The 22,434-nt window shown below is 46.5% G+C and overlaps 1 protein-coding gene across 1 annotated transcript in view; it reads right to left on the bottom strand.

The window, feature by feature from the left end:
* ABCB7 (ATP binding cassette subfamily B member 7) overlaps positions 1-22,434 on the bottom strand; it is a 49,738-nt gene that overhangs the window by 6,864 nt on the left and 20,440 nt on the right. The window contains exons 5-14 of the mRNA XM_053273383.1: positions 17,305-17,437; positions 16,450-16,718; positions 14,358-14,446; positions 14,176-14,263; positions 13,492-13,666; positions 12,048-12,205; positions 11,382-11,545; positions 11,123-11,252; positions 8,753-8,924; positions 467-570 (exon numbers count right to left, since the gene is read on the bottom strand). Coding sequence (XP_053129358.1) covers positions 467-570; positions 8,753-8,924; positions 11,123-11,252; positions 11,382-11,545; positions 12,048-12,205; positions 13,492-13,666; positions 14,176-14,263; positions 14,358-14,446; positions 16,450-16,718; positions 17,305-17,437 — 1,482 coding nt within the window. The remainder of the gene's footprint in view (positions 1-466; positions 571-8,752; positions 8,925-11,122; positions 11,253-11,381; positions 11,546-12,047; positions 12,206-13,491; positions 13,667-14,175; positions 14,264-14,357; positions 14,447-16,449; positions 16,719-17,304; positions 17,438-22,434) is intronic.

Genomic DNA, 22,434 nt, shown 5'->3' with positions numbered 1-22,434 from the left:
TATTTAACTGTTATGAAGGCTGATGCAGTTGCTACGGCAATGCCATGACATCTGTGTCACAACATCCTGATGTTTTACAGTCCTACCTGTGAAGTGAATATAAATTGATACCGGGCCAGAGGCTGATGTGCACCTGACTTGCATCTCAGTAAAGATGCTCCACAAGGAGGAAGGCTTTCTAGCTTGCATTATGCAACAATCATTTAGAGAGCTTATTTCCATGAATGTTAAGTGGCAACCAACTGCCTGCCATTGGAGTGGAAGGCAAGGCAGGCCTCACACACACAGTGAGCCCGTTCCCAACGGCTTCCTGTGATACAAAATTTCACACCACAGCCAGTTTAGAGCTGGACCCAATTATTCCCACATTGGCTCAAGGACTGGTCCACAGTGCACGAGCACCTGCTTTGGAGAGACTGAATAAGGACGCAACAGGAAAAGGCAATTGTTGTGCAGCTTAATTTACCTCTTCTGTAATTGAATCTAAAGATGAAGTAGCTTCATCGTAGAGGATGATGGGAGGGTTCTTCAAGATCGCTCTAGCAATGGCAATTCTTTGCTTTTCTCCTCCTGAAAAACAGAAAAAGAAACAAGGCCAGGGGTGGTTATTTTTGCCTCAAAGACAACTCCTGAGTGAAACAATCTACATCTTTGCACCTTTTTTCTTCACCCCCTAGGCGAATACTTCTCTCTTGTTCCCTGCTCACAACATTTGCTTCTCAAACTCCACTAGACTGCCTGCAGGTTTGTGAGCTCCTCCCAGCAGAATGGGGTAGAGGCATAAATGAACCATAAATAAAAGACATCCAGGTCGGAAACAGCATATATCGGATTAGAATGAATGAGACCTGTCTCAGCAAAGCACAGACATACAAAATGTATTTATATTGCTCCTTTTAAGGCTGCACCCAAGTAGGATTTCTGGATATTAGGTGGGCTGACCCAACAGGCCTGACACCAATAGGTCGCATGGGAAGTGGGTGCCCATCACTGTGTCAGACACCAGCAGAATCAACACAGCGCAGAAGCGAAGCTACTGCACTACTACACACCATGCTGGAATCCATAGATGAGAGTGTAAACGGAGCCATGGAGAAAACTGGTCCCTGAGCAAGCTCTGTGAACGCTATTTGGAACACAGTAAGCTGCCGTCTACCAAATCAGACCAATGCGCCATCTAGCTCAATATGGTCTGTACTGACTGTCCACGGCTCTCTAAGGAGCCAGGCAGAGCCCTAACTGAAGATGCTGCCAGGGATTGAACTGCGGACCATTTGCGTGCAAAGCAGGGGCTCTGCCACTGAGTTTACAGCTCCATCCCCTAATGGGAATATCTTACAACAGACAATGAGCACATGCAGTCACCCATCCAAATGCAAACCAAGATGGACCCTGCTTAGCAAAAGGGACAATTCATGCTCGCTACCAAAAGACCAGCTCTCCTTCCCAATTTGTACCTCTCCAGGCCACTATTTCCTCTAAGGGATCAGTCTTTCCAAGTCCCTTCAGATACAAGTTTTTGATACGCCAGCCAAAGCATGCAAGCTCATTTTTAAACCTTGAAAATCCATTTCAGGTTTTGGAGGCAGTGCAAGTAATTAACAGTTATATATGCATCTGCCTTCCCGCACTGCATTCCAAAGATTTGACAAGGCTTCCATTTAATACCTTCATATTCTTGGTGATGTGCCCTCCTAACTAACACTGACTTGTTTTAGCAAACCACTTTAGGAGGATAATAATCTCATTTCACTTTGAGCCTTAAGTGGCTGTGCTGAAGCTGAGCAATAAACAGAAATTGAACTATTCACCCAAGATGTGGTTCCTACTTCTCTCTCTCTCTTTATAAACGCCTCGTCTGAAGTGTGTTGTTTTTGCTACTGCCAGTATTTGGGAAAGGATGTAATGACCCCATAAACACACGGCCCTTTCTTAGGTTCCCTTGTGCCCACTTCACAATCTCAGCAGGTCACTCTCATGACAAACACACATCAGCCTGTGTCCATGACAGACACTGGCATGTTGAATCCCATGTGGGTTCCTGGAACAAAGCCCCTTTGAGCCACATCCTGTGCCTCCGTTTGAAGCCTACTCCGAGAAGAGCAGAAGCAGCTTCAGGAGGTGAGCAAGCTTTTCTAAACAGAACATCAGCTAGCCTTCCCCCCCTTCAAACTAACTAACAGGAGGAGGGGAGATTCTGAGGGGCTGGTTTCTCTTTTAGGGATAAATCCTAGTCTGTGTTTTTGGTTATTTGCCAGGGCTAGCAAACTCCAGTGGTGGGGTTTTTTTTGGCCCTGCCTGGAGGGGGTGGAGTCAGCCAGGGCTATAGGAGGCCTCACATGTCTTTGACCCACATCCTATGTCTCAGTTTGAAGCCTACTCTCTACATAAGAAGTGAAGGCCTGAGAGCACAGCGAACAGGGACAGCAATTGGAGTTTAGCAGGAGTTTAGCAGGAAGTGTGTGGGGGAGCCTGGAACAAGCCCCTGTGATCACAAGGAGCCCAGTGGAGAAGAGAAGGTAAGTACAAATCCCTTCCTCATATAAATACTGACCCCTCCCTCATATTCTTGAGAAAGGCTATTTGGACAGTTAACTAGCTGACCAATACAGCTGAGACCTATCCTTCTAATAAACTATCTCTAAATACTGTAAACAGCCAACAAAACCAGTTATGAAGACAGAAAGTCAGCAGGGGAGGGGGCACTTTTCAGTGTATTCCAGAGTGTCACATGTATGACTATTTGCTTCATGGGCAGAAGTCATGGGTGTGTGCTCGGTGCAAGGAGCTCCTGGCTCTCAGGGAACAAGTTCGTTCCCTCGAGACCAAGGTGGCGGATCTGGAGAAGCTCAGAGAGACAGAGAGGCATGCAGACGAGACCTTCAGGGATGGGGTAGAGGCATCCCACTCCAGGGCAGATAGCTCCTCTGCTGTCAGGGAGAATGAAGGTCTCGGGGAAGGAGGACATCAGTCTGAGGAAGAGGGAAATTCTCCTTTAGAAGGGAACCCTTCCGTGGAAGATGAACCCATATCTTCTCACACGGGGATATTCCTCCAGGTGCTGGGGGCCTCCTTGTAGTAGTGGGCAATTCAATCAGGTATAGAAAGATGGGTTTGTGACTCACATGTTGACCGCATGGTGACTTGCCTGCCTGGTGTGAAGGTTGCGGACATCATGCAGTGTCTAGACAGGCAGTGCTGGGGAGGAGACAGCTGTCATGGTGCACGTCGGCACCAATGATGTGGGGAAATGTAGTTGAGAGGTCTTGGAAACCAAATTTAGGCTGATGGGTAGCGTTTTGAAGTCCAGGACCCCCAAGGTAGTATTCTCAGAAAAGCTACCTGTTCCATGTGCAGGTACAAGGAGGGGTAGAGCTGAGGGGTTTCAATGAGTGGATGAGACGGTGCCGGGAGGAGGGGTTTAGATTTGTTAGGCACTGGGATACATTTTGGGGCAAGCAAGGCCTGTACAAAAGGGACGGGCTGCACTTGAAACAAGATGGAACCAGACTGCTGGCACTTAAAATAAAAAAGGTTGCAGAGCAGGTTTTAAAATGACGCCTGGGGAACAGCCAACGGGAGCTGGGCAGTATCCGGTTTGGCAAATGCCATCCTTTAAAGTGCGAGGATGCAAAGGATTCAGATAAAACAGAAGGGGGCAGAGCAGAACCACATAAAGAGCAGACAGAAGGCTGTGCCAGCTGGTCAAAGAGTCAAAAGAAAGATAGACACCAGTGTATAGGTGCTTATATGCCAACAAGTGAATTTTAGCCCGTTGAAAAACGGGCTCTAGTAATGGCTTCGGCCCCCGCCGCCTCGGACGCCGCCGCTGAACTGCCCGTCCTTTCCGCTCAAAGCGCCAGTTTGAGAAGAGCCTTTGCAGAGAGAGGAGCTCTGCTAGCGAGCTCCTCTCTCCTGTAGAAATGGTGGGATCGGGCAGCTGGGAGGGCGGTTTGGCGGCGGCGTCCGCGGTGGCATTTTTTAGGGCCAATTTGGCCCTTAGTAATACGGGGGGAGGAACGGGCATGGTGGGATCGGGCTAGGGCCCCAAGGTCCCCCCCGCTTGGCTTTACCAGCGGCGCCAGGCCTCGGCGGCGGCTCCGCCACCACCTCGGCCGGCTTCCCCGCCACCTCTTCCCCCAGCGCCTCTCTCCTTTGTTTGCGGCGGCCTAACCCTAACCCAGAACAGGCAGGCACGGACGCACGCTTGGTGTCCGTCCACAGATGGACACCAAGCGTTTTATTAGAGAGGATGCCAGAAGCCTCCGAGCCAAGATGGGTGAGCTGGAGTGCTGAGTTGCTAATGCAGAAATATAGCAGGTATAACAGAAACATGGTGGAACAGTGAGAACCAGTGGGACACTGTTACCCCTGGAGATGAAAGGGCATGGAGGGGTGCCTTGGAGGTGGAGTAACACTGTGTGTTAAAGAAGGGATAGAATCTCCACAGAAACCCTGTGGGTGACAATACAAGGCCTTAAAGGGAAAGTGCTACGGGGGACGTGCTATCGCCCTCCGGATCAAAACGCTGACAGTGACTGGGAGTTGCAGCAGGAAATCAGGGAGGCGTCAAGGAGAGGCAGGGAAGTAATAATAGGTGACTTCAATTGCTCACACAGACTGGGTAAATTCACAGTCAGGTCAGGACAAAGAGGTCAAATTTCTAGATACGCTGAATGACTGTGCCTTAGAACAGTTGGTCTTGGAACCAACCAGAGAGAAGGCAACCTTGGACTTAATTCTGAGTGGCACCCAGGACCTGGTGCGCGATGTCAGTATCATCGACCCTTTAGGGAAAAGTGACCATAGTGCCATCAAATTCAGCATACATGCGGGGAGAGAATCACCAAGGAAGTCTGACACAGACATTTTGAATTTCAGAAGAGGAAACTTCTCCAAAATGAGTATAGTGAAAAGAAAGCTGAAAGGGAAAATCAGGAGAGCCACTTCGCTCCAGAATTCATGGAGTTTACTCAACACCACAGTACTAGAGGCCCAGTTAGATTGTATACCCCAAAGGAGGAAAGGTACCACTAGGTCCAGGAGGATGCCAGCATGGCTAACAGGTAAAGTCAAGAAAGCCATAAAAGGGAAGAAGACTTCCTTCCGAAACTGGAAGGCCTGTCCAAATGAAGAAAACAGAAAGGAACACAAACTCTGGCAAAAGAAATGCAAGGTGACAATAAGGGAGGCAAAAAGAGAGTCTGAGGAACATTTAGCTAAAAGTATCAAGGGGAATAACAAAAACTTCTTTAAATACATCAGAAGCAGGAAACCTGCCAGGGAGGCAGTTGGACCATTAGACAATCAGGGAGTGAAAGGGATTATTAAGGAGGATATGGAGGTTGCAGAGAAGCTGAATGAGTTCTTTGTGTCCATCTTCACGGCACAGGATACTGAGCATATACCTGTTCCTGGACCAGGCCTTTTGGGGATGGAGGCTAAAGAACTGAGTCTGACAGAAGTGACAAGGGATGATGTTCTAAACTATCTGGAAAAACTGAAAACTAGCAAATCGCCAGGGCCGGATGGCATCCATCCAAGAGTCCTCAAAGAACTCAAATGTGAAATTGCCGACCGCCTTGCTAAAATATATAACTTATCCCTGCATTCGGGCTCTGTACCAGAGGACTGGAGAGTAGCAAATGTAACACCGATTTTCAAAAAGGGGTCCAGGGGCGATCCGGGAAATTACAGGCCGGTTAGCCTAACGTCCGTTCCAGGCAAATTGATGGGAAGCATCCTCATGGATAAAATTGTAAAGCACCTAGAAGAACAGGCCCTGCTGGGAGTGAGCCAGCATGGATTCCACAAAGGTCTATCTTGGCTCACCAACCTTTTGGACTTCTTTGAGAGTGTCAACAAGTGTGTGGATCAAGGTGATCCAGTTGACATAGTATACCTGGACTTCCAAAAAGCTTTTGACAGAGTTCCTCATCAAAGACTCCTGAGGAAACTTAGCGGTCATGGGATAAGGGGACAAGTACATGTGTGGATTGCTAACTGGTTGAAAGACAGGAAACAGAGGGTAGGTATAAATGGAGAGTTTTCACAATGGAGGGAAGTAAGAAGTGGGGTCCCCCAGGGATTTGTACTGGGACCGATGCTTTTTAATTTATTCATAAATGATCTAGAAGCAGGGGTAAGTAGCGAGGTGGCCAAATTTGCAGATGATACCAAACCCTTCCGGGTAGTGAAATCCAAAACGAATTGTGAGGAGCTCCAAAAGGATCTCTCCAGACTGGGGGAGTGGGTGACAAAATGGCAAATGTGGTTCAATGTTAGCAAGTGTAAGGTGATGCACACTGGGACGAAAAACCCCAACTTCAAGTATATGCTGATGGGATCTGAGCTATCGGTGACTGACCAGGAGAGAGATCTTGGGGTCGTGGTGTACAGCTCGTTGAAAGTGTTGACTCGATGTGCGGCAGCTGTGAAAAAGGCCTATTCCATGCTAGGGATCATTAGGAAGGGGATTGAAAATAAAACAGCTAATATCATAATGCCCTTATACAAAACTATGGTGCGACCACACTCGGAGTACTGTGTACAATTCTGGTCATATCTTAAAAAGGACATTGTAAAACTGGAAAAGGTACAGAAGAGGGCAACCAATATGATCAGGGGCCTAGAGCACCTTTCTTATGAGGCACGACTACAACACCTGGGGCTTTTTAGTTTAGAAAAAAAGACGACTGCGGGGAGACATGATAGAGGTCTATAAAATCATGCATGGTGGATAGAGAGAAACTCTTTTCCCTCTCACACAACACTAGAACCAGGGGTCACTCCATGAAATTGATTGCCAGGAGGTCTAGGACCAACAAATGGAAGTATTGTTTCACACAATGCATGATCCACTTGTGGAACTCTCTGCCACAGGATGTGGTGACAGCCAACAACCTGAATGGCTTGAAGAGGGGTTTGCATAACTTCATGGAGGAGAGGTCTATCAATGGCTACTAGCTGGAGGGCTACAGGCCACCTCCAGCCTCAAAGGCAGGATGCCTCTGAGTACCAGTTGCAGGGGAGTAACAGCAGGAGGGAGGGAACGCCCTCAACTCCTGCCTGTGGCTTCCAGCGGCATCTGGTCGGCCACTGTGTGAAACAGGAAGCTGGACTAGATGGGCCTCCTTGGGCCTGATCCAGCAGGGCTGTTCTTATGTTCTTAACTCCCATCATCCACTGCCACAATGGGAACTGTAGGCCCCTGCTAACTGAGCAAAGAGAACCTTTTAAAGTGGTGATTCTCTTAAATATAGCAGGGGGGAAGCAACTGGCCCTCTCCACCCCAGCACAGCACCCCTCCAGTGCCTGTTGCTGGTGTCTACTTATGATTGTGAGCCCTTTGGGGACAGGGAGCCATCTAAATTGTGTATTATTTTATTTTTCTATGTAAACCGCTTTGAGAACTTTGGTTGAAAAGTGGTATATAAATATTCATAGTAACAGTAATTATACAAAGCAGTGTTGGGTACATGTCCCCTTCAAAGAAAGGGGGAACTCACAGCTATAGAGAGACTCATGACCTGAGCAAATATGTGAAACCGTTTCAAGATGGCCAGTTTCCAGTTAACTTAACCAATGATTGAAGTTTTAATGAAGCTCCTGTTCTTTTTATGTTGAAAGGATATATGCCAGCACTACTATAAGAATACCAAATTCATTGCATGAAATATGCAACAGTTGCCCCTTATGATTAGAGGATATTTTCTCTTATAGCTGAAATAATACCAGGCAAGGCAGACCGTCTCTCAGGAGCCCAAGGCATACAGCTTGCATCTCAGAGGGGAAATATCCAAATGCAGGGAACAGCGCTTGGAAGCATTAAGCAGAGCCTGTTAAAAGCTCAGCAACTGCACAGGGCTTCCAACACCCGGTGTGAGGTGGGAGCTGCAACTCAGGTTGTGCAGCAGCCAGAGACCGCCAACCCCATCCACTTATCCCAACGCTCTGTGAAGCCGCATGGCAGGCTATACATCCCAAAGCAAGCCCTAAAAACACACCCACGTTTCCCTCTTCCTCTTACTTTCTAGTTCTTGCCAAAAACTTCCAAACAGGCAAGCTTACTATCTGAGTGATGCACATTAAAGCACAACTGCCAAAATCAGAATGTCAACTCACAACAGAATGGAGGTTTTTCTGATAACATGTTTAGAGTTTATCGCCGAATTTCCTAGATATCAAAAGAGTTCATGAGGAGAGTTAAAAGGCTACTGTTGGGGTGTGGGGGGAGGGAGGGAGGGAGGGAGAGAGAGAGAAACAGGTTTTCTTCCCAATACACTCCATTCCCTTTTACCAATATCCTCCTTAAGGAAAATATTGCCATTAAGTAGTGACATTTGAACCCATCCAAGCAATACAGTACTACGATCATAAAAGCATCCCAACCTTTAAATTACTTCATTTCCAACATGAGCTGCTAACATAGGCTACTATTTATGACAGAAAAGCTACTGATGCAGTAGCTAGTATTTATATGTCATGAATGATCACTTCACCTGCCTAACCCTAAAATATGCCCACCTTGCATTCTACCAAGGAGCCATTAATGGTTCCCAATCCAGCCAAATGTTGCAACAGACATCCCAGGTTTGGGGAGGCGGTGGGGGGGAGAGAGGGAGAGAGAACGAACGAACGAACGGAGCGAGCACCACAACCATCCTCTGTTCCCAACCACCCAGCAACTGTGTACCCAGCCTGAGGCTAGGCAGAAAGAGCATGAAGACAAGTTGCACGCTGATTAACTCACCTGACAGCTTCAGACCGCGCTCCCCCACTTGCGTGTTATACCCATTGGGCATTCTGAGAATAGCATCATGGATCCCAGCCAGCTTTGCCACAGCATAGACTTCTTCTGCAGAGGCATTGATGTTGCCATAGGAGAGGTTGTAGTAGATGGTATTATGGAAGAGAACAGCGTCCTAGGACACAGGGAGACAGGACAAAGACTTTTACGCAGGAAACACTGATTGACAAGTCAGGTGTTTTTTTCAAAAAGTCAATAACCAATTGTCTAGACCTTTCCACCAAGCCCCTTTAGGCAACAGAATCTCGAGAACATTTTTAATGGGAAGCTGCAGATATTGCAAGGATTTTACTCCTAGCCAGGGATGGTGGGGAGAGAGACGATTCCTGTTCTTTTGGCATAAATAAGGATGATATAGAAGATGAGGATCTGATTCATATCCGGATAGTACTAAACTCACAGAGTTTCCCAAAGTCATGTGAATTCTGCTGTTTTTATTTTAAGTATTCATATTTCACCTATCTACTATGCTAAGAAAGGCAGTTAATGTAAAAATCACACAAAAAGCTGAATAGGCCACAAGTCGCAGTGCTTCAGCAAGGGTTTAAATGACCATGAAGAGTCTGTCCTTCCCTCAGGCGCATGCGTGCCCTTCCCCTGTATCTCCATCCATGTTTGAAGGAGGAGATCAAAAGCTCCCTACTTTGAACCAAGTACAATTCCCAGTTCCATCCAAACTTGGGGAACCACAGTATCCCAAGTTTGGATGGAACAGATATCAGCAGTTTCAAAAGTAAGTTTTTAGTCTCTTTCTCTGGTATGTAAAGGAAGAGGAGAGGGCAGGGCATATACTCAAGAGAAGGGCAGCCTCACCTTTGATAATCTAATAGTTTAGAATCAAGGCGTTCTCAGACTTGAGACCCCAGATGTTCTTGAACTTCAGCTCCCATAATCCAATGACCTTTAGCCACTGTGGCTGGGGATCGTGGGAGTTGGAAGTCCAACAACACTTGGGTTGAGTTATCTTATTCAGAAGAGTGTGGAGCTGATGAAGTAGCCAAAGTTGGTGAAAGCCACCCCAAGCCAGGGTGCCATTAGGGCATCCAGATGCAAACCAGCAATATCCCACAGTCACGGAGACCCCTATTCTATTTTGTTTCAGCTTTATGTAATAGTTCCTATATGTGTATATATACAAATTTGTATCGATATTCACTTTAAGGATCCTTTTATCTGGGTTTGGACTGTGTATTTGATGAATGATCATTATAAACTAAACTGAATTGAAGCCATCAAGCCTGATCTTGTAAGGGCAGTCCAATCCCTTCAAGAACAAGACCAACACAATCGTCATTGTTTACTAACCCCAGGCACCCCTGCCTTGTCTCGACTGAATCTCAGAAAGGCAAGAGAGGAGAGCTGGTCTTGTGGTAGCAAGCAGGACTTGTCCCCTTAGCTAAGCAGGGTCTGCCCTGGTTGCATATGAATGGGAGACTTGATGTGTGAGCACTGGAAGATCTTCCCCTCATGGGATGGAGCCGCGCTGGGAAGAGCAGAAGGTTCCAAGTTCCCTCCCTGGCAGCATCTCCAAGATGGGGCTGAGAGAGATTCCTGCCCACAACCTTGGAGAAGCCACTGCCAGTCTGTGAAGACAATACTGAGCTAGACGGACCAATGGTCTGACAGACTCAGTATACGGCAGGTTCTTATGTTCCTAAGATTACTTTCTGGACACAGCCAGCCATTCTCTCCCAGCTGGATTTTATCAGCCAGAATGGGCAAGGCTCAAACATGCAGGTGACAGCTCCCCATTCAGTTGGACTCATCTTGCAGTTTCTTCTACCTAGCCAACAGCCCAGCTGCTGCTTTGCCCCAATTTTCAGATCACTGCTGCAGTACTGTTACAACTACAATGGATATTTATATGCCGCTTTTTCAACCAAAGTTCACAAAGTGGTTTACGTAGAGAAATAAAAATCAATAAAGACAGCTCCCTGTCCACAAAGGGCTCACAGTCTAAAACGAAAAACAAGACAGACCCCAGCAACAGCCACTGGAGGGATGCTGTGCTGGGGATGGAGAGGGCCAGTTGCTCTCCACCTGCTCAATAAAGAGAACCACCACTCTATGAGGTACCTCTATGCTCAGCTAGCAGGGGACTACAACACTGGGATTTTACAAATGATTATGATTTCCAAAACAGAACACACACAATGTCTACCTAGGCCACCTCCAGGTTCAGATGCCTCTGAGCACCAGCTGCAGGGGAGCAACAGCAGGAGAGAGGACACACCCTCATCTCTTGCCTGTGGGCTTCCTAAAGGCAACTGGTGGGCCACTGTGGGAAACGGGAGGCTGTGCTCATGTTCTTACCTGAGGCACGACTCCTATAGCCTTCCTTAGGCTTTCCAAACTGATGCTTTGTATATTCTGGCCAGCAACGTATATCTCTCCCTTCTGAGGTTCAAAGAAGCGAAATAATAATCTTACTATTGTGCTTTTCCTAAAAAAAAAAATTGAGACACAAGTCAGAGCTCTGATTACTTGTTTAGCCTTTAAAAAAACAGCATATTCATTAGAATTTTTAAGAAACCAATCAATGATGCAGAATTTTGCAAGTCTGCTTACCCACCCTGACCCACTGCCTCCTACAATGGCCACTTTCCTTCCTGCAGGGACTTCAAAAGACACGCCATTGAGGACTTTCTGCCCCGCAAGGTATTCAAAATGCACGTTATCAAAGGCGATGGTAGAGGTCTGTGGTGTGATCTGCAGGGGCGGAGCCAGCGCTTTATCCTATTAAGAGAAGAGTGCTGCTTTACACACTGCCCAGAAGGTGTTTCAAAGAGCTTAGCAACGCTAAAACATTGATCTAATTCAGAATGGAGGAACAGGCAAATGCTTCCGCCTGAAGGGGTTAAACCAAACCTAGTTATTTCAGCCACACAGATGAGTATCTATCTTCCCCTCTCGCCCTAAAGCTCAAGAATCTCTTCTGTAGCAGTCAGGCTTCTAGGCAGCATTTTGCACAATAAATTCTGCATCATTAATTAAAATGATAGAAGACTTCAATGCACGTTGCACACATACAGCACAAATACTACAAATACAGTTTTGTGTCTTTTTTTAAAATTAAAAAAAGCAGCCATCTTTCCAAGGCACGAGATTAAATAACACTACTGCACTAACCACTCTTTCAAAAGAACAGAGGCTCCTTATACAACATTCCTTTTGAGAGGAACACATTGGCTCAAACGTCTTTAGCAAGGTTTTAAGAAACATTGTGGGGAATACTCACTTTAATTTTTGTGTCTACACTAAGTAGCGTAAACAAAGTGTTCATGTCTATGAGCGCTTGCCTTGTCTCTCTGTACACTGTTCCCAGGAAGTTAAGGGGTAGAGAAAGTTGGAACAACAGTCCGTTCACCATTACCAGATCACCAACGGTTAGGTTACCTTAATGACAGAGAAAAGGTGGAGAGCTGAAGCACGTCTACCTCATCTGGAGGAGTCAGCACTCTTTAAAGCGACTTAGCCCTGGTCTTAAGACAACAGCGGCAGTAGCAAACTACAGTTAAGTCCGTTCAGCTTTGCATTCGGAACACATTCATACGGGAAAGTCAAAGACAGTTGACAATCACACTTTGGATTACAGCCATCCCCTTGCCAATTGCGGGTTTCCCATTCACAGCTTTGCATATCCGCGACAGGGAAATTGTGGCAGGTCTAACCAACCACGACCTGAGTATCAACAGTCTGATGAGGTTTTTTGGCAATTTGGGAGGGGGGTTGGGGTGATTTTCAGGGGTTCCCCACACCTCTTACTCACTCGTGGTGATTGGGGGGGGATTTGGATTCCCCCCCCTGGTTTTTACTGTATTTTGCAGTCCGCGATTCCCCTAACCCCATTTGCCATTGATCTCAAAGGCTCACCAACCGTGAATTTGCCAGGTGTGAGGTTTTCCCGGAACGGGACCCTTGTGGTTGGTGAGGGACGACTGTATAATGGTGCACTTGCTCACACTGCATATTTGAGGTTGTGGGCAGAGTTGTGCAGAATCATGAAGAATACCCTGCAGTATCTGAATATTGCTGTTTCTCATCAAGCTACAAGATAATTTTGTTTCTGCTCAACACACCATCCAATTTCCAGCAGATAGCCATTGTGCTACGACTTCCTTTCACCCAGTGCTAGCAACCACCCCAGTGATGTCCCCAAAAGGCTTCCAGGAACAACAGGCAGATCCACCAAAAATCTCTGCAGCCTGGAACGGACAAGGTTGCTCTGGACCCAAATACAGACTTTGAACAGAGACGATGACGATGACCATGTCTATTTATATACCACTTTTCAACCCAAGTTCCCAAAGTGGTTTACATAGAAATTAATAAATCAGCTCCCTGTCCCCAAGGGGCTCACATCTAAAAAGGAAACTGAAGACAAACACCAGCAACAGCCACTGCAGGGATGCTGTGTTGGGGACGGACAGGGCCAGTTGCTCTTCCCCTGCTCAATAAAGAGAATGACCACTTTTTAAAAGGTGCCTCTTTGCTCAGTTAAGAACCATCTCAAGAAGGACCAGCAGACGCTGTTTACAAGAAGTGTGAAATTAACATGGTCAAGCAATCATTAAGGGCACTCAATGCCATTATGAACTTTCATGCTTCTGTTCAGGCCTTTTGCACATTTTTATCCAAAACACATTAAAAAAGCGATTGGTTTAAGAGACATAAGGGATTACCTGCAATGATTCCTTGGCTAGCCAGCACCATGATGGCAGTTAGGCCAACACTGAATATAGCGCTTTGTCCAAAGTTAAGCACAGCTAAAGTAGAGGTAGTCTTCAGAGAGGCATTTTCGTAGGTCTTCAAAAACCCATCGTAACGCTTGGCTTCATACATTTCATTATTGAAATACTACCAAATAGGAAAAACACTTTAAGGAGACACGTCTCAAGGATGCACTGACAAGTTGTGCGTTAGTAGATAATTAGCTATGCTCTAGCCGTTTATTGCTGGGTCAGCCAACCAGCCCCAGCAGCCCAGCTCCCACACCCAGGCACAGCACGTTTCCTGCCTGCTTTGGGCCCTTGGTGGCCAATTGTTCCTCAGTTATAGCCGCTATTTTTGCATAATATCTTTATTTATTCAAACATAAACACTCTGCCTGACCAGATAACCAACAGCTTTTGGCTTCTCAACCATAATTCTGCAAGAATGCCGTCAGTGGGGGAAACAGAATACAAGCCCAAATATGTGAGAATTCAGGAGAGCTATTCAAGCTGGGGTTAATTCTGCAAGTCACTCTCATGAAGAGAAGAAAGCAGTTATGTATTCTTTTTAGGGTAAAAAACGACGACGTTAATGGATAATAAATTCTATCCAAGTTAATGGCAACATGAAAAGTTAAAATGTTAATGGCTCACCTTCACAGTTTCATAATTCAGCAGCGAGTCAATTGCGGCATTACCTGCATCATTATCTGCTTTGTTCATTTCTACCCTAAATTTAGTTCTGCAAGACAAAAGGTTTGCATAAAGGAGGAGTGTTGTTCTCATCACTGCTCCACAAATCAATGCATCCTAATCAGTTATGGGAAAGGTCTTACCTCCACTGCGTAATGCCTACTGTGTACATCGTGTATGCTCCCAACGTCCCCAGGCTTACTAGCGCAAACTGTGCACCACATTTGTAGTACTGAAGGAGGGGATAAAAGATAGTGTCAGTGACTGCGATGGTTTTCTCAAGTCTACTGTTCAGTAACGGCATCAATACAGACAAGACTGGACGGGATGAAAACCACCCACTACAAGCCAACCAGAAGAGCAGCTTGGGAGGACAGTAGTTATCCATCTCCTTCATACCAGACACATTTGGCCCTTTCCAGAGGCCTGCATATATGCTGATGCACACACCACTCGCATATAAAAGAGCCACTCCATCCATATCAATAGAAAGGAGGAATCCTCATGTTCAAAGGGGAGGGTGTGCGCACGCACACGCACACACACACACGTACGTTATATGGTAAAGCTTCTTAGGAACATAGAACACACTGCTGGACCATGACAATCTAGAAGTAAGTTCTGGTTATTTTAATGAAACAAAGACCCTATCCATGTGGTCACCTTTGCAGCGTGGTGGCTGTGATAAAGCCCATCCCTTATGACCGGTTCCCATGCTCCAACAGCAACATATTGATGAAGATACTTGCCACGCCAGCACTGACTGTCCGAACGAAGAGTTTGCACTGCTGTGATTAAGGCTACCCACACAAAATCTAAGCATCCTTAGGCTACCAACGAAACATGGGAGCTAGCCAGTGTTCCCTCCAAGGCGTGAGCACATGCTTGTGCTCACACATTTTTTGATGTCCGCTCAGTTAATTTTAGATTGCGCTCAGGTTGAACCAGGAAGGCCCCATTCTGATTGCATGCGTACACACGCGGCCTTGATATTCCCCCACCCAGAACAAAACTCATTCCGCACACAGATGAAAAAAATCAGAGAGAAAACTGGAGTTGGCCACCAGGACTAGCGGCTGGGTGTGTATGCAGGGTGGGAGGGTGTTGGCTTTGCAGCCACAAAGGTAGCACGGCTAGTTGTAAGCAACACTTGGGGCTTTTTAGCTTAGAAAAAAGACGACTGCGGGGAGACCTGATAGAGGTCTATAAAATCATGCATGGTGTGGAGAATTAGGAGAGAGAAATTCTTTTCCCTCTCACACAACACTAGAACCAGGGGTCACTCCATGAAATTGATTGCCAGGAGGTCTAGGACCAACAAACAGAAGTACTTTTTCACACAACGCGTGATCCACTTGTGGAACTCTCTGCCACAGGACGTTGTGACAGCCAACAACCTGGATGGCTTTAAGAGGGGTTTGGATAACTTCATGGAGGTGAGGTCCATCAATGGCTACTAGTCGGAGGGCTGTGGGCCACCTCCAGTCTCAAAAGGCAGGATGGCTCTGAGTACCAGTTGCAGGGGAGTAATGGCAGGAGAGAGGGCACGGCCTCAACTCCTGCCTGTGGCTTCCAGCAGCATCTGGTGGGCCACTGTGAGAAACAGGATGCTGGACTAGATGGGCCTTGGGCCTGATCCAGCAGGGCTGTTCTTAAGCAGTGTGAGAACATCTGGCCCATTTGCAAAACTCTTTGCCAAGTGTCCCCCATGGACACAGGATGGAGAATTAACTTCTGCCTGGGACAACCACCATTCCCTGGCAGCGGTCTGTGAGAGCACCCCCACCTTTTAAAAACTAACTTTGCTAACATGAATCAGACAAGAAGTGGAGGCAATCAGTGTGGTCAGACCAGGGCAGAGTTTTCTCCCATGCCTCTCATCCACCAGTATGCTTACCATGGAAGGCACGCAGAGACTGAAAGTGTCGTCAAGATGCAGGAAATGTTTTTAATTACGAGTTAAAGAACTGCTTACATTCACAAGCAGGCGAAGGACCCTGACTAGTTTTTAAGTAGCACATATTTGGAGCTGGTCCTATAACCAGTCCTGTACTCCAAGGTGCACAGCCAGCAATCACGCTTAGGAAACAGGCAGTTACTTTCATGTTTAGTCAGTGCCACATTCAAGCAGTCATCGATCAAGCTGCCACGATGGTTAAACAGCACCATCAACATATGTGCATCATCAGCAAAAGTGAAAGCTGCTGAATTCCTTTTTATAAAAGCAATACATACCAAAATCCCGCTAACAAGGGCCACTTCAAACATGGTGGGTCCCAAATTGAATACTAAAGCACTGAGGACAAAGCTGATGCCTCTGGTTCCCCTGTCAATGGCTTTCGATAAGGCTCCCGTCTGCCGGCTCAGGTGGAAACTCAAGTCCAGGTTATGCAGGTGGAGAAAGACGTTCTTTGCTATCCTTCGGATGGAGCTTTGGGCTACTTTCCCAAATACAGCATTTCTCGCTTCATTAAATAAAGCAGACCCAGCTCGTGAGATGCCATCTGGAGCGGGGGGGAGGGGGACACACACACAAGCTTTTAAAAACCCAAAAACTTATGAATCACCTCTTTCTATTTTTACTAGGTTGAACCTTCAAGTGCATTTCCAATTAAGACATTTTTTAAACATAGGCATCACAGACTTAACAAGGGGATGAGGATGTAGCTCAGTGGCAGAGCATTCGTTCTGCATGCAGAAGATTCCAGGTTCAATCCCGGACATCCCCAGGTAGGGCTGGGAAACATCCCTGAGCTTGAAACCTTGGAGAACGGATGCCAGTCAGTGTAGATAATACTGAGCTAGATGGATCAATGGTTTGACTTGGCACAAGGCAGCCTTCTATGTCCACAACAACAAGCCACTAGAATGTACTCTTGAGTCCAGCTGATTATTTCTACAATTATTATTTTTGTCCAGAATTGGAGGTGGTATAAGTCTTTTATCACAAATGTCAACCAAGTAGGTAAACCCCCATAGAATAACATCCACCCCAGATGCTTAGCAGTGAAAAGGTCAGGTGCGTGAATGTTCCAAAACCTTCCCAAAGAAAGTCAGCACCTGTCATCAGATTAAAAGAATCACACTTACATCCAATCAGAACAGCTGTTGCCATGGTTGCAACTGTGTTTGGTGCATCACTTAGGTTCAGAACATTTCCAGACATCTGGTTGAGGTTGTCTACTGCATATTTAAACATGAAGGGAACCACTATATTCATGGCCTAAAAAGCAGAACACACAGCAATTATGCAAGGAGCACTAAACTGTTTATTTACCAACTATAAATATTTCCCCTGAATTAGCTGCAATTATGATATCTGGCGATTACCAACTTAGCAGGATGGCTTTGCAGGTTTGGGGGTCAAGGGGCACTGCCAAGGTCTGCCCTTCCATTGCAGAAGCACCAGCTTCCCCCTGGCTCTTTAGAAAAAACCAGCTTCCATTGCAACTAAACAGTTCATTGAGAATGTACTTCAGTTCATTTTGGAGGCTCATGAAAGTGATGGCAAGACTGGGAGACACAAAGCAGGAAGACTCTACATTGCATATATTTATAGTGCCATTATGCTATGAAGAGTCATTGGAGGCAGTTCAGAGCCCTTCAGCTGGAAATGCTGAGCGAACAGAATGCAATCATCTCGCGGCTGACGGACCAGTACCAGCCAGGACGGACAAGGGGCTCAGCACATCTGGTGGGGAGAAGAGCACCAAATACCATGTCCGTGCCTTCAGGTGTCAACAACAGGAATCCATCCAACAGAACTGGACAAGAGAAGGCAGCTTCCATTGCAGGTGCTATGCCCAACATGGGATCCAAGCTGGAACAATTTTGAGCCGTTTTATTTGCAAAGTATTCACAGTGGCCCAGTGGAAGCTCGATGCAAGAGATGTTTCACCTCTTTCTTATGAAGTGAAACTGTTGAGAGACTGTACATAATTCTGCAGTTACTCAAGGTAGGAACAGGCATATGCACAATGGACAAATCCCAGGTGCTAGGGAGTCATGGACCCAAGAAATTCAACTGTGCCTCCTAGACTAGGCTATTTAGAGGCAGGGCTATTTAATAAAATCTTTATCTGTCCTGGGCAGCCCTGCTTCTGTCCTAAGCATGTTACTTGTAGCGGGGAGAAGCCCATGTACCCTCCCCCTCCACAATGTCCATCCCTATGGTAAGGTGCCATGGCAGAGCAAGCCATCTCTCACTGCCAAACATCGTGTTCCCCCCTCAGGCACTAACCTTTATCAGAATTATGCAAAAAAGGAAAGCAAAAATCCCTAAAGGAGCCACATTCTTAAGATTCTACAATCGCAAATCGCTCTCAGTGAAAACAACAAACAGGTTGTTGGGGCTGGAAAATAATTTCACAGACCCAGGGCTCTGAGGAATTGAGGGTGCGTTAACCAGATTTTAACGCTTTAAGGAAATATACTGTTCCAGAATCTTAATTTCCAAAATAGGCCCTTCAGATAAACAACAACAAGAAGTTGGTTAACTCCCTGCAGTGTCAGTTGCCCAGCCAGAAACTCCATTCTCAGCCCTCCTTTTGTTTTTAAAGAGGCACACAATCCCGCAGGGCTGTGCTGACCACCACTGAGAGGACAGAAACCAGGTTCTCCTAGGGGATCTTATTCAGTAGAAGTGAAATGTATTGTAATGTAGATTGCCCTGATTTGCTGGAGATCCGCACAAGGCCCTGTGCAGCCATTTCCCTTTTCAAAAACAGGGCTACGTGGAATGATTTAAGCTACATTTAGAAGAAGAGCTGCAGCCCTCCTTCTGAAGTTAAGAGGCTGCAGCACATCAAGTCCTCGCCTCAACCTGCAATTAAATTAATTGGCACCACTCTACAGTTTTGCAAGAATATTTCCTTCCCCTCCAATGTAGCCTTGCCTTGAAAACCGTTTAAACGAAGTTTAAAACTGGGGTCTCTTGCTCCCAGAGGATGAAAAGATGAAACAGAAGGAGGCAGCGTGGTATTAAGCCTCATTCACAACCAGTTTGTGCCATATCCCGCCCCGGTTCAGAACAAAACAGTGCCGGTTCTGCCATATTTTACCCCATGTGCACGGGAGGGGTTAAATACGAAAAGAAGTCCTTCACAGTTGACCCAATGACCATGGACAGGATCCAGCAGGTCACTTTAGGCATCTCCCAATGACCCTGCACGTGCCCTGCGGGATCTGCCACTCTTTCTCCTTTGAACCCCCCACTACTGCCCTCTGTTTCCAATGCAGTTTGCCAGGCAGCGTGAGGAGCTGCTGTTAAAGAACCAAGAGCCCAAAGCCTCCTTGGGCGATCAGGACTAGCACAGGGCTCTTTGGAGATCGGCCCATGACCATCAGCCAGTGACATAAGGGACTATGAGCTTCCTAGGATACAACACCATGTTATCTAGCTCAAATATTCAACTCCATTACAAAGAACGCTGAAGTTAGATGCTTCAGATCTAGACCTTTGATACTCACTGTGCTATAAAGTTATGCTATAAAATTACTCCGCAGATAAAATACTTGAAAATAGATACAAGAGAAGTAGTAGTATATGTACCCTGTCTATGCAGAACGCAGGGCAAGGCAGTTAATAAGGCCTTTGCAGGTCAATGTGGCAGACAAAACCCTACACTGCCCCAGAACACAGCAGACATTGCTGGGTGGAAAAAACGGGCTCAGTAGAAAAGTGCCCCGAAAGTGGTGGCTTGTCTCAGGCACTTCAGTGCGTTCACTGTGGGGCTTCCTGAGGAGGAACAGAGGCTCACACCTCTTGCTCCATGCCTGGGGTGAATGAGCTGTTAATAGCTCAGTCACAACGAAAGCATTTAAGTGTTAAAGAAATACTTGTAAAACTTTATTTCGGTCGTAGACCAGCAATACAACAATATTAAAATAATAATGTTAAAGAAATACTGTTCCTCTGAAGGATTGAGAACCGCCTGAACCCTGAAGCAGTATTAACAGGAGAATTCAGTATGGCAACATTTATGTTTTCAATTGACTAATCAACATTTTGATTGACTAAAAATATTCTCTCTCTCTCTCTCTCTCTCTCTCACACACACACACACACACTTTTACTTTAATGCAGGTACTTACAACAGATGAAGGTTGCAAGCACCAGAGAGAGAGAGAGAGAGAGAGAGAGAGAGAGAGAGAGAGAGAGAGAGAGAGAGAGACACACTTCTCTCTCACATAGAAGGGAATGCCTCCAACGAATACTGCTGTCACATGCACATCCATCCTCTAAAAACACTTTTTTCATTAAAATGATTGCTTTTTCTCAAGTGTAAAAGTACACCAATTTAAACAATTAAGGGTATGATTGGAGCTGTAGTCCAGTAACAGCTGGAGTGCCAAAGCGTACCTACCCTGGTCTACAATTCAGCTTAGATTTTCTTCTCATAGTAACAGGATTGGCAAGGCCTCCTGAACCCCAATAAAATGTCCCCTCTGTCTGCTTCGGTTTTAAATCATGGTTAAGGGATCAGGTTATAGGATCTTATGTTGCCTCCTATCTTAAGTGCAAACTGGTCCCACTGGTCTTCTTAACCCTGACTGAGAATAACCAGGATTTGCTGCCTGGAGATCAGGGGCATTGATGTCACCTGCATTGGGCCATCTGGGCATGTGCCCTGGTCCTCCGTGCTGCCTGAGACAGGTGTATGCATTACTAGCTTCAAAAACAGGAAGAGAACACGGGATTCTTTTTGAGAGCATGAAAAGATTTAATTTTCAACATGGGGGTGCTGATGGCTCAAGCCAGGCCCCGTGAGCATGGGCCCCAGAACTTCTAAGTACCTAGCAACACCCCTGCTGGAGTGATTAGGGTTAAAGTAAGTGCTGATGAAAAAGGAGGCAGAAATATACAGTTCCACAGGCTGATGACTCCGTAGCTGCAATGAAAGAGATTGGGAGAATTTATTATTTATTTTATTTTTTACATTCATATCCCGCTCTTCCTCCAAGGAGCCCAGAGTGGTGTACTACATACTGAGTTTCTCTTTCACAACAACCCTGTGAAGTAGGCTAGGCTGAGAGAGAAATGACAGGCCCAGAGTCACCCAGCTAGTCTCATGGCTGAATGGGGATTTGAACTTAGGTCTCCCCAGTCCTAGTCCAGCAGTCTAACCACTACACCACGCTGGTGTAGAATTACTTCTACATCAACCCTGCTCTTGCAGCTCAACTTAAAAAATACTCCTAACTCCTGAGGATATAAATGTAAAAACTTTATCTACGATATAAAGCTGCTTTGCCTCTGCTAACTGGGCAAAAAGGCAGCTTTTTAACATGGTGATTCTCTTTATTTAGCAGGGGGAGAGTAACTGGCCCTATCTACCCCACCACAGTACCTCCAGTGACTGTTGCTGGTGTCTATATTATGGTTTCTTTTTAGGCTGTGAGCCCTTTGAGAACAGAGATCCATCTTTATTTATTATTTCTCTATGTAAACCGCTTTGGAAACTTTTGTTGAAAAGCGGTATATAAATATTTGTTGTTGTTGCTGCTTGGGCCTCACTCACTCACATGAAATTCCCAGACCGAACCACAAAAAATAGGAGCACACTGTTCTTGCAGGTAGGTTCTAGACATTGCCCAGACTACCAAAAAAAGAAAAAATCCCAAACCCTGGGGAAATGCATTACTTCCCCAGAAAAACTCTCCCATTGGAAAGCATGAGGAATGATATCTCCCTAGAGATTGCAAAAGACGAGAGTCACAGAGAGCTAAGAAGCTGATTTGCTTCCAAACGACAAGCCCTCACTGAGGCTGTTCTCACGACCAGCCTAACCCTGCCTGGGGTGCTCCAGGCAGGGTCAGGCTGGTTGTGAGAAGAGGTGGGATCCTCCCAGGTCCCTCCACTCCTCGCCCACCTAACCCCCTTCACAAACCTGGCTTTCAGCCCAGCTACCCAGTATCGTTTGACACCTTGGGCTGCGTGCAGCCCGAGGAATCAGAGAGACGGGTGCACAGAGTGCCTGTCTGAGGGCAAGGGGGGGATCCCCAATACAACATCCATGCCATGCAATGCATTGGGAGATGTCTGGAGACCGCCACAAGTTCCAGCCCCAGATCCCTCTGTCCTGCTCCAAGCTTCACGGAGCTGCACAGAGCAGGGCTGCCCATGTGAGTGTGCGGGTGTGTGTCGAAGAGGACCTGCTTGGTAGTCTGGGGGGGAAGGCAAGGTGAGAGCAGCCTCCCCACCCCGGCGCCCTCCTGGGG

This window comes from Hemicordylus capensis, chromosome 11 (genome assembly GCF_027244095.1).
Source record: "Hemicordylus capensis ecotype Gifberg chromosome 11, rHemCap1.1.pri, whole genome shotgun sequence".
NCBI classification, from domain to species: Eukaryota; Metazoa; Chordata; class Lepidosauria; order Squamata; family Cordylidae; genus Hemicordylus; species Hemicordylus capensis.
The sequence above is the reverse complement of the archived record's forward strand: the minus strand, read 5'-3'. Positions and strand labels throughout refer to the sequence as shown.